Here is a 12,141-nt window from a genome sequence, read left to right as displayed (position 1 = left end):
CACTGAGGAGTATTGCTGTCATTAGTTCAAAACCAGAATTTCAGCAAAGGACATAGAGCTATTTTACAGAAGTTATAGTGAAACTAAACTATTTCCCATTTCAAGGCAGATGCAACAATATTAAGCAAAGAAAATGAATCTCTGTACAGAGCATAATTTGCACTTTTGTAAAAAAAAATGATATTAACATTTGTACTCAAGTGGCATTTTAAAATTATCTTATTTTAGTTTGGTTAGACTACAGCTATCCTATTACACTTACATAATAACCAAAAATATTGAAATAACCATCCACAGATTTATTTCTAAAGTTTTTTCAGCAAAGATATCTAGAACTTGTCTACACGCAGGATACATTAGTTTAAATAAAGAAAGGATGTAGTACTGATTTAAACTGGTCATACACAAACTTGCACCATTCTACATTGGTTTAAATCGGGTTTACTTTGGTTTAGCTCATCTTTAGAGGCAAACTAAACTCATGTAAAACAGATTTAATCTGGCGTAAGGATGACCACACAAAAAGTTGCACCAGTTTCACTAAATAGATGGAACATTGCACTTTGAGTTAAACTGGTGCAACTTTGTTTAGAGCAAGCTGTAGACACCAATAAGAATGAAAAAATGTAGGCATAATTTCCTGTTCCTCTCTACAACTATAATCTCCAGTAATATGTAAATATGTTTGCATGGATGAAAACAAGTCACTAAAATCAAGTATTTGGTGTTTTCCTTCATGTGGCTTTTTACCAAAGATAGCTATATATTCTGTTCTGTAACTGTGCTGTACAGGACGTAGAGCAAGGAAATTCAGTTAAAAAAAATCCCTAGCCATTTATAGAATAAGGTGAATCACGAGCAATAGGCAGCATAGGCTGATAAAGAATAAGCACTGCCAAACAAACCTTACAGTGGTTTTATATATATATATATATGCAAAATCAGTTGACAACAGAATCATACTGCATGTAATATATTTGGGTTTTAATAAAACATTTATTACTGTTTCAAAAAAACAATTAAAATTGGCTTACATAAGAACTTAATGCACTGTCTTGATAATTGTAAACAAGAGGAAACTCTAGACATGAATAACTATGAATTGCCACTGTAAAGGACAATGAATCACCTGCCCATGGAAAGAGCAAGAATTATTCTAGATCCTGGTGGTTAGGCCACTCACCTAGGATGTGAGAAGCCCAAGTTCATGTCCTTGCTCTAATGACTTTATTTACACACCATGGAACAGCTTCAACAGGACAGACAGAGAGACCCACAACAGAATACTCCATAACCCAGTGGCTAGAGCATTCTCTTGCCAAGTTCAAATCCTTTCTCCGCATAAGGCGGAGGGGGAAATTAAAGCTGGGTCTCCCATATCCCAGGAGAGTACCCTAACAAAAGGGCTAGAAGTTATATGGGTGGTTTTCCTCCCTTCCCTTTGGCTTTTCTGAAAATGTCTGAAATTGAAACAAAAAACATTGGAACAAAATGAACCAAAATAGTTCGTTTTAACCCAACTTGAAATTTTTTTACTTCTCCAATTTGAAGAAAAATTTTAAAAAAGAATATTGGTTTTGGTTCAACACAAAACGATTTTTTCCCCATGAATTTTCACGAGTGCCAGCAAACTGAAATATCCATTATTTACCCAGCTCTACTTAATAGGGGGGAGAAACATGGGAAGTGGTCATCCTGAAAGAGACCTAGAAGTGATACTGGAAAGCCAATAGATACGTGATCGGACTAAAAAAGGCAAGGGGACTTAGAACTTTTCATGCAATAGCAATCTCATCCTGGAGCAGGAAGGTAACAGTCTCTCTTTATGTGAGTCTGCAATATGCTTCCTGGGCACAACAGAAAGATACCGACAACGTGGAAAGAATTCAAACAACAACCACCAAAAAAAGGGCTGCAAAGCTTGTCTACAAGATAAAAACGAGAACTAAATATGTATAGATAAAGCAAGAAAGTAGGGAGGGCAGGACATGAAACAGTGTACAAATATTTCAAGGGTACAAATACTGAGGATAATTATTTAGTGTAATACATATAAGCATAATCTAAAGCAATGGAATGAGGCTAAGAGAGAATATTTAAGACAAATCTCTCAAAATATTTCCTGACGTCAAGATGAACTACATTGTAGAATAGTCTCCCCAAGGGTATTGGTGGAAATTTCATTTAACGTTAAAAAAAAAAAAAAAAAAAAGGAGTGAGACTGGACAAAACCCTAGAAAGTACAGTGTATCAGATAATTCTCCATTGACAGGATGATTGACTGGAGAATCTTCCTTAGTTAAAACAGTACCTAATCAATTAGGTTATAATATTAAACATGTTCATTAATCTACTCTAATAATTTCTAAAGGAATATTAACCTTTGACCTATGCAATAAAAAATAAGCACTTCTACAGAAATTTCCATTCAAAGATCTCTCAGCACTTTCCGAGTATTAATTATTAAAGGGAATTTGGTCTTAAAGTAGAGGATAATAGCTAAAGAAAATGAGGTAGACTGAGATTAGGTCATTTGCTGAAGATCACAGGGAAAAAAGTATGGCAGAAAAAATTACTAGAATCAAGGTCTACTGTCTCCTACTTCTGTGCTTCAACCACGATTGTTATTCTACTGACCTCCATTAACTGGCCTGAAGAGAGTAAATATAAAAATATTGTTATACACTATAGTTTTATAGTGAATTTAATCTGAAAATCTGATTTTGTGCTGGGTTGACGTCCTCAAGGTAAAACAAACCAAGAAAATATTCTCTGATTTTTACTGCCACCTAGTGTGGATTAGTAGTCTGTTCATCTAAGAAAAATGCTGATTTAAAATTACGCAGAAAATTTAAATGTGCAACTGGACAAGCAAAACATATTCAAACTCATAATACAAACACAATGCACTTAAATATAACAGAATATTGCATTCAAGTTTGAACATCTTTTTAAAGTGATGTACTAGCTCAACCTTCCATCCATTTAAAAACCTCGACTACATACGGAGGATTCAATTAAAGCAGAAATACAGAAAGCTCAAAAAACACAACTTAGTCTCTTCCAGAGTGGTGCACATAACTCAGCATATTACACTACAACTGTACGCCTGAATAATTAAACCTAAAGCAAACCTTGCTATCTCCAGATAAATAATACACAACTTATGTTTTCACAGAAAATCCATTAAAAAAACATATTGCATGAAAGACAAGAAGTCCCTTATGTACAGAACATGTTCTTCCCGTTAAAAGTTTAACTGTAAATCTAAACCAGTTTTGTATTGTGTAGATTTTAATCTAGTCTTTTTATTCAGTGTTTCCTACTATAATTCTAGATTATTATCTAGATAATTATGACGTTAATTACTGCACATATTGCAGTTTATTTGGTTACTCCCAACGCCGATATGTATTCCATAGCAAAAGGGGACTAAATTCCATGGCAAGAATGCCTAAATTCTACAGCAGTGGTTCCCAAACTGGGGTTCATGAACTCCTGGGGGTTCACAAAATGGTATGGAGGTTCTTGGGAAAAAATTCCCTAATGGTGGACAGAGCTGTCCATAGGGACCCCAGGCAGCACGGGGCCAGCCGCCCGGAGCCCCTGGACTTCCAAGAGCTAACCAGATCAAAGCAAGCATATCTATCACATGGAGGAGATTTAAACTTGAAGACTCCTTATAAGAAATGGAAAGGGAAGTAGGTATTTTTTGCTGTTTTTAAAATTAAATAGGCAGCTAGTATTGTTTTTTAAATTATTATGAAGAACAAGTTTAAGCTTTATTGTAACGTGCGTTGTTTGCCTGGACTGTTCAAGACCTGAATGCTTGTGTAGGAGGAACTCTTTGAGTTGGCTTCTTAAATATCTTCATGCTGTTTCACATCTGATACTCCTTGAGCCTAGGAGCCTTCTCTTATAATAGGCTTATTCAAAATGATATAAGCTACGAAAGTGAGATCTTGGAAGAATGTTGCTGTTTTCATAATGTAATAAAAATACTGTAATGATAAATAATAAACAGTGTATAATAAGCATGTCATAAAAACAAATTTTATATTTCCAAGATTGCTGCTTTTATAATCAGATAAAGGAGAAAATCCCTGGAAATATTCATTTTTAGGGGGAGTTTGTGAGACTTGATATTTTAGTGAAAGGGGTTCACAGGTTGTTAAAGTTTGGGAACCACTGTTCTACAGTAATGTTAAAATTACTCTGTAGTCCAAACACGCTTTCCCATCCAGTTATGCCTTGAAAAACATTCAATGGCAATTTAGGGGTTTACGATATTCAGATGCAAAATAAATCAATGCTTATTTTCAAATATGGTACCCAGCTCCAATCTGTGGGCCTCAACTCCTGCAGAGCGATCTACTAGGTGGCCTGGCTTAGAACCTTCTTGTCCCCATTTAGGCCAAGAAAGAGAGTAGCTTGCAGCTGGCTTCAGCAACTCACTTCTCCAGGCCTTGACTTCTGTGTTGTTCTCTAGGTAGCTCAAACTATATTTCTAATTTTTCTCTGTTCACAGGCTGTAAACCGGACTCCAGCTCTGGCTCCCTAACTTTCTGGCTCCATGGACCTATAGTCTGATCTATTAGGAGAAATTCTTAAATTGTTTAGCTTATGAACATGAAGGAAGTGTGACCTGTAATCCAATTAATTCCTCCTTGTGGGGAAGATGGGTAGTAAGAGCCAGAAACAATCAGGCCCCAGGTCATGGAGACAAGATAAAATATCAGATGCTTGCATCAACCAAAATGGTAAATTTTATGGCATATCTGAAAAATGCCAATATTTGCAGCTACACAACCAGGTGGTCTTAATTAAGATGAATGGGACAATTCAGAGCTATTATTTCAGGCTCCTTGTTAACACAGGAAGACAACACTGGATCTATTTATACCAGTGGTTCTCAGACTTTTCACATAGCAAGCCTCTGAGTGTGACCCCTCCTTATAAATTAAAAACACTTTTAATATATTTAACACCATTATAAATGCTGGAGGCAAAGCGGGGTTTGGGGTGGAAGCTGACAGCTCACAACCCCCCATGTAAGAACCTCACGACCCCCTGAGGGGTCCTGACCCCCAGTTTGAGAACCCCTGATTTACACTCTATAGACATTCTCAAGACTATCTCAGCAACTATGGGTATGTCTACACTGTATTAAAAAATCTGAGGCACTGAGTCTCAGAGCCAGAGTCAGCTGACTCAGGTTTGTGGAGCTTGGGCTGAGGCACATCTCCCTCATAGGGTCTCTGTGCCCAGACTCCAATCCAAGCCTGAATACCTACACATGGGGTGGGCAAACTTTTTGGGCCTAGGGCCACATCTGGGTGGGGAAATTGTATGCAGGGCTGGGGCAGGCGGCTGGGGTGCGGGAGGGAGTGTGCGGTGCAGGAGGGGGTGCAGGCTGCAGGAAGGGGCTCAGGGCAAGGGATTGGGGCAGAGGAGGGGTGCAGGATGTATGAAGGGGCTCAGGGAAGGGGGCTGGGGTGCAGGAGGGATGCAGAGTCCAGGAGGGGGCTCAGGGCAGGGGTGCGGACTGCAGGAGGGGGCTCAGGGCAGGGGGTTAGGATGCGGCAGGGCGCTCAGGGCAAGGGGTTGGGGTGCACAGGGGTGCAGGGTGCAGCAGGAAGCTCAGGGCAGGGAGGAAGGGTGAGAGGTGTACGAGGGGACTCAGGGTAGGGAGTTGGGGGGTGAGGGGCAGGAAGGGTTTGGGCTCTGGCCCGGCGCCGCTTACCTAAAGCGGCTCCAGGGTGGCAGCGGCATGCACCAGGGCCAGGGCAGGCTCCCTGCATGCCTGCCCTGTCCTCAGCCCCGCGCTGCTCCAGAAAGCCCTGCGTCCCCAGCGGGAGGGAGGAAGGAGGACTCTGCGTGCGCTGCCCTTGCCAGGCCTCCAGGTACCTCCCCTGAAGCTCCCATTGGCCGGGAACTGCAGCCAATGGAAGCTGTGGGGGGTGGTGCCTGGAGACAATGCACAGAGCCCTTTGCCCCCCCACTGGGGGCCGCAGGGAAGTGGTGCTGGCTGTTTCTGAGAGCAGCACGGGGCCCATGGCGCCACGGGGGGTAATACCATGGACCAGATCCAAAGTCCTGAGGGGCCGGATCCAGCCCATGGGCCATAGTTTGCCCATCCCTAATCTACACTGTACTGTTATAGCCCCATAGCTGAGCCAGCTTACCTTGGCCAGCCATGAGTCTTTTATCACATTGTAGACATATTCTTTATAAGGTTTTTTTGGGGGGTTTTTTGGTTAAATGAAAGCTTACTTTTGAGAAGTGCAGAATACTTGGAGCTCTGGTTACTCCTAATCTCAAACATCAGACTGATCATTTTAAATGATGTTAATTTATCAAATCGTAAAATTTTATAAACTATAAAGATGGAATTTGGTGCCGTGCATTAAGACACATAATGCATTTGAATTTTAAGCAGGACTGGATAAATTCCTCACTATTTGTGATCATATATTATAGTAGCTACCAGTTACGCTTTAGGAAGGAGAGTGATCCCCTGGAGGATTCAAAGATACCTTCACTAGTGCCATCATTGTGTACAACATTACACAATCATCAAGATGCAGTATGGATGTACTCGCACCTTCCCTGGAAGCTTCAGGTTTCTGTCACTATAGAAGGTAGAATACCATGAGATGGACCAATTATGGAAGTCCCTAAGATTCATAAGTTGTGCTTTTTTTTATGAACATGTTGTCCAATTTCAGTATTGTTTGATTCCCACACACACAGTCATGCATTCTCAGGGTATATCTATACTAGAGTGACTGCACTGGCACAGCTATGGCTCCGCAGCTGTGCTGCTGTAGACACTTCCTACATTGACAGAAGGGGTTTTTCTGTACATATAAGTAATCCACCTCTCTGAAAGGAAGTATCTAGGTCAACGAAAGAATTCAACCATTGACCTAGATGCATCTACATTGGAGGTTAGGTCAACCTAACTACATCAGACAAGGCATAATTTTTTCACAGCTCTTAGCACTGTAGTTAGATCCATCTAATTTTTAGATGTAGGCCAGTCATTAGTATTTTTTTCCTAAGGCAATTAAATAGTTTTCATGCTTGCTGTAGAGGTGTCTAGGTCTCTTTCTTGACACATTTTGTAGCAATATATTCTATCCTTCTTGAATATTCAATCTTCTTCAGTCATTGAGGGGCCCACTTAGGGATCTGGGGCAAAATCAGTACTTGGTCCTGCTAGTGAAGGCAGGGGGGTGGGCTCGATGATATTTTGGGGTCCCTTCCAGTTCTATGAGATAGGTATACTTAATATTGCTAGATTGCATTTCTGTTTCCATAAAGGCATGAAAGGTCATGCACTCTTTTATTACTACCACTTAAAATTGAATAACCTATTTGTGGTTTTGCCCTTAATGCTTGTATACATTCTAAAGAATACAAAAAGCAGCTCCTGGGGCCTCTTAATGTGGTACAATGCCCAGCATCACTGGCTTCATTTTAAATATAAATAAGCCTCAGATTTAGTTAAGGACTAACTTCTCATTTGTTTTTTGTCAAAGCTAAGCAGCTCTGCATTTTGTTTAATGTTTCCATTTACTTGCACACTGGAGACATGAGTTACTAGAAGGATTAAGTATCATAACCAGATTGTCCTACGGCTGAAATACACTACATACCCCTATTTGTGTGTGTGTGGGGGGGGGAAGAATGGCAGGGCTATTTCAGGGGCAGGAAATGAAGTATGAACAAAAGAAGAGTGAAGTTATAATCTGAAAAGTGACTCTAAAATGGCATAATGAGACACGGGATAATACATCTTCCAGGTCAAGTTTACTCAGTTTAGAAAACTTTTTTCTGAGACATGCAAACGGAACATGGGATATGACAGTCAATTTGTGTTATTACTAGTTTGTGAGCAGTGAACCCTACACAACTGAGGTGCTTCAATTACACAATTGATTGTACCTGCTATATAATACACCTCACTTGGAGGCAAGGTTTACTGGTAAGGCATACTCAGAAAAGGACAGCTTGACTTTCACATCTTCAACGTAGTTTGCAAGTCTGAATGTTCTTAAAAAAACCCCAAAAAACAATTTCTTTCACATAGAAACTGAGTACACTGGATCTGGAAACTTTCAGAGACGGTAAATGCTTTTACTAACAAATGCCACCTCAAAGATTTAGCTAATAATTGGTCATTCAAAATTTTAAGGCAACCTCTCGCTATCACCAGCATTGTTATTTGCTGCTCTGATGATTCATCAAAGACCATTTATACCATATGAGACAGCTGGAGAGAAGTTACAGTACTTATTTCATTATTATCTATTGGTAACATTGTAATATTTTTTTAATTTTGCTGACTGAATCAGACATTAGAATGGAGGACTTAAATCACAGAAACAACAATAAATTGCCAAAGTTATTATTGGTGATCTACATATTGTTGCTGACTGAGTTTGTCACATTTTTTATTTGTGCTATCATGCTGAAACCATTGCTTTTTAATATGACAAAATGTTACAGCTAGCATAACTATCTGCAGAAAAGAAGAGTAAAGGGAGATTTGATAGAAGCCTTCAACTACCTGAAGGGGGGTTCCAAAGAGGATAGAGCTAGGCTGTTCTCAGTGGTGGCAGATGACAGAACAAGGAACAATGGTCTCCAGTTGCAGTTGGGGAGGTCTAGGTTGGATATTAGGAAAAGCTATTTCACTAGAAGGGTGGTGAAGCACTGGAAGGGGTTACCCTAGGGAGGTGTGAAATTTCTATCCTTAGAGGTTTTTAAGGCCCAGCTTGACAAAGCCCAACAAAGTGAAGTACCACAAACTTTCAAGTATAGTTAGTGCTAATGAGAAATGCCAAGAGACAGCATTCTGCCCTTAGCTGCTCACAAGAACACAGAGCTTGTATCCAAAATATAGACCCAAATCTTCCTCACTACGATCAAGAATTTGCAGTGATAGGAAAAAAAAATTGATCAAGCCACTCTTGATAATTTACTTTAAACAACTCTAAATCTTTACAGTATTCATTGTTTTATGTGTCATTAATGAGAGGGAATAATTTCTGAATTATAATAATCATAAAGTCTTATTTTCATATTATGAAAATGAGGATGTCAATAACTTTTAGAAAGGCTAATAAAGATATTTCAATACATTCAGTGTCTGTTTCTAAAAATTTTATATTTTTTGAAAAAAGAAAACGCTGATACTGATAATAAAGGACAAGAAATTGCTTAGCACTGCATTAACTGGTGCCACACAGGCCTCATCTCAGCAGAAACGGTATTTTGACAACCAATGTTAGTTAGAGAGAGAAACTGTAAATATTAGTGTGGATAATCATGGAACTTACTTCAATTGACTGAGATTGCCCATCATGGGGATGAGGTGATCTTGGATAAATATCAAGAAGGTGAGGTGGGTCATCAGTATGTATTCTTCTAATATGTTGTTTAAGAACTTCCTTATAGTTAAATGTATCAAAATTGGTCTTCCACAGTAATACCTGTAAATCAAGCATCAACCTTATTAAAACTGAATAGTTTTTTAAATAAGGAAAATAACTATCCAAAAGGAAAAACTACAAGAACTTGATTTTCAAAAAGTAATGGTGCAAATCTTCTGCTCTCCAAATTGCAATACAATAGCTATGTGCAATTTCCATAAAGAACCTACAATATCATTTTAAAGGCAAAACACTGTTTAAAATAATAAAAGGTTCAATGTTATGAATTTTACTTTCAGCATATTCTAATATCCAAACCATAACTGTTTAGTGATATTCTGTTGATTACAGTTAAAAATACAAGCACCTCAAAATTTGTAACAGGAAAAAAAAAAACATAACAAGACTTGGCAATATAAGGTTTTGGACTTTGAACTGAAATATAAATATAAGGGTTTGTCCCCTGACAAACCTATGCTTGCAGGAGATAAAGAAATGTTAACGAATAATAGCATATGCTCCACACCCCACCCCAATTCTAATAGATTAAAGAATAAAACAGAATAACATACTTATACTGAACTAGAAAATGAAGGATTGTTAAATAAGATTAAGAGCTTTGATATAGCTATACTTTACTAATTTGTAATTATGAATAATTAATTATAGATAAGCTAACACTTAGGTCAAGTCCTTGCCTGGTATGAGTGTGGTTTTGTCAATTCTTCGATATAAAATTGCTGAATTGTTTAAGATGATGTTATTTGCTGTCAAGATAAGTAATGTATTGTGTTGGAAGATGCAAGTAAGAGGTACACAATCATGTAATGATAAATAAAAAACCCTTTTTCTGGAAAGATCCAGGAACATGGTAACACAGAACAGCATGATCCAGAACCTGCAAAACTATCCGGAAAAATGCAGAAGTTGGGTAACTGAAGCTTACTCGTATGTAATATATGGGTACATATAAAAATTGAACAGGTGATGTGCTAATGTGCTACAGCCAATTGGATAAAATGAAGTAATTTGGAACACAGAAAGGTACAAAAGACCTAAGTGAACAAGGTCCAAACTGTAGAAACACTGAACCAGAAACTGAAGTACAGGACTAAAGGACCAGACCAGGAGATCAGAGGAGGCAATGACCATCATGGAAGATGAAAGGACTTCCCAGTGCCCCAGAATGTGGTAACTTGGGTTGTTTACCAATTCCGTCTTCTCTGTTATTACTGTATAGCATAATTATATGTTCAGACACTGTAAGTAACAATAATTTTGTCAAATTTTATAAAGGGAAAAAATTGATTAAGCCTAAACCACCACCATATTTGGTAAATTGTTCCAATAGTTAATTCCATCACGGTTAAAAAGATTCACTTTATTTTTAATCTGAATTTTTCCTAGCTTCAACTTCCAATCATTTGATCTTGTTATATGGATCTGTGCTATACTGAAGAGCCCTCTATTATCAAATTTCCATTCCCCGTGTAAGTACTATTGTCAAGTCATCTCAACCTTCTTTTTGATAAGCCAAACAGATTGAGCTCCTTAAGTATTTTCTTAGACACGTTTTCCAATCCTTCAGTTAGTAGATGGCTCTTCTCTGAGCCCTCTGATTTTTCAACATCCTTCTTGAATTTTGGACACCAGAACTAGACACCATATTCTATCAGCTGTCCCACCTGAGCCAAATACAAAGTAAATAGAGCTGCTCTGTTTCTATTCAATATCCCCTCATTCATGCATCCGAGAATTGTGTTAGCCTTTTGGCCAAAGCATCATACTAGGAACTCATGTTGCCCTGATTATCCACCATGATTCTAAAGTCCTTTTCGGAATCACTGCTTCTCAGGGTAGAGTCTCCCAACCTGTAAGTATGACCTACATTTTTTGTTTCTATATGTGACCTTACATATTGGCCATACTGAAATGCATTTTTGATTGCTTGGTAAACTGGACACAATCTAGATTACCTGTACCAGTGACCTGTCCTCTTCATTATTTACCACTCACCTAATCTTTGTTTAACCTGTAAATTTTATTAGTAGGATTTTATGTTTTCTTACAGGTCATTGATAAAACTTAAATACCTTAAGACCAAGAATCAATCCCTTCAAATCCCCACTAGAAACACAACTCAATGATGATTCCCCATATACAATTACATTTTGAGACCCATCAGTTACTCAGTTTTTAATCCATTTAATATGGGCCATGTTAATTAAAAAAAACTAGAACAATACAAAATGAACATGTCATGCAGTACCAAATCAAATGTCTGTTTCCTTTAAATTTCTTTAGTGGAAGGACTCCATGTAGGACTATAGGCCTAGTTTTGGCCTCAATGCGATATTGTTTTAAGTTGGATTTAGATATTAGCATGAGTGATAGGCCCAAAGCATTTGACCAAAAAGAATGAGATCACAAGAAAGGAGGATTGTTAAAGATGTAATGACCCATGCAATACCAGTGTTATCTTATTTAAGGTTTAGGTTGAAGTAACAGAAATGAAGAAAACATGGTCAATTGGGTCCAGGGCTCAGCCCAAAAATTCCTTTCCTTGGCTTTAGCTAAGATCCAATTACCAGCAATGACATCACTTGTTTATTATAGTATATAAAATCAGGGATTTTTTAGGAATGAATGTCTTCATGAGAGCTTTTCCTTACCCCTCTGGAATCACACCATGATGAGAAGG

At 38.3% G+C, this 12,141-nt stretch overlaps 1 protein-coding gene across 7 annotated transcripts in view; it reads right to left on the bottom strand.

Annotated features, from left to right (window-relative positions):
- Positions 1-12,141, bottom strand: part of POC1B (POC1 centriolar protein B) — a 110,453-nt gene that overhangs the window by 63,137 nt on the left and 35,175 nt on the right. For all 7 annotated transcript variants that reach the window (XM_039497003.1, XM_039497006.1, XM_039497005.1 and 4 more), the window contains one exon: positions 9,348-9,500. In XM_039497003.1, coding sequence (XP_039352937.1) covers positions 9,348-9,500 — 153 coding nt within the window. The remainder of the gene's footprint in view (positions 1-9,347; positions 9,501-12,141) is intronic.

This window comes from Mauremys reevesii, linkage group 1, assembly GCF_016161935.1.
Source record: "Mauremys reevesii isolate NIE-2019 linkage group 1, ASM1616193v1, whole genome shotgun sequence".
NCBI lineage: Eukaryota > Metazoa > Chordata > Testudines > Geoemydidae > Mauremys > Mauremys reevesii.
The sequence above is the reverse complement of the archived record's forward strand: the minus strand, read 5'-3'. Positions and strand labels throughout refer to the sequence as shown.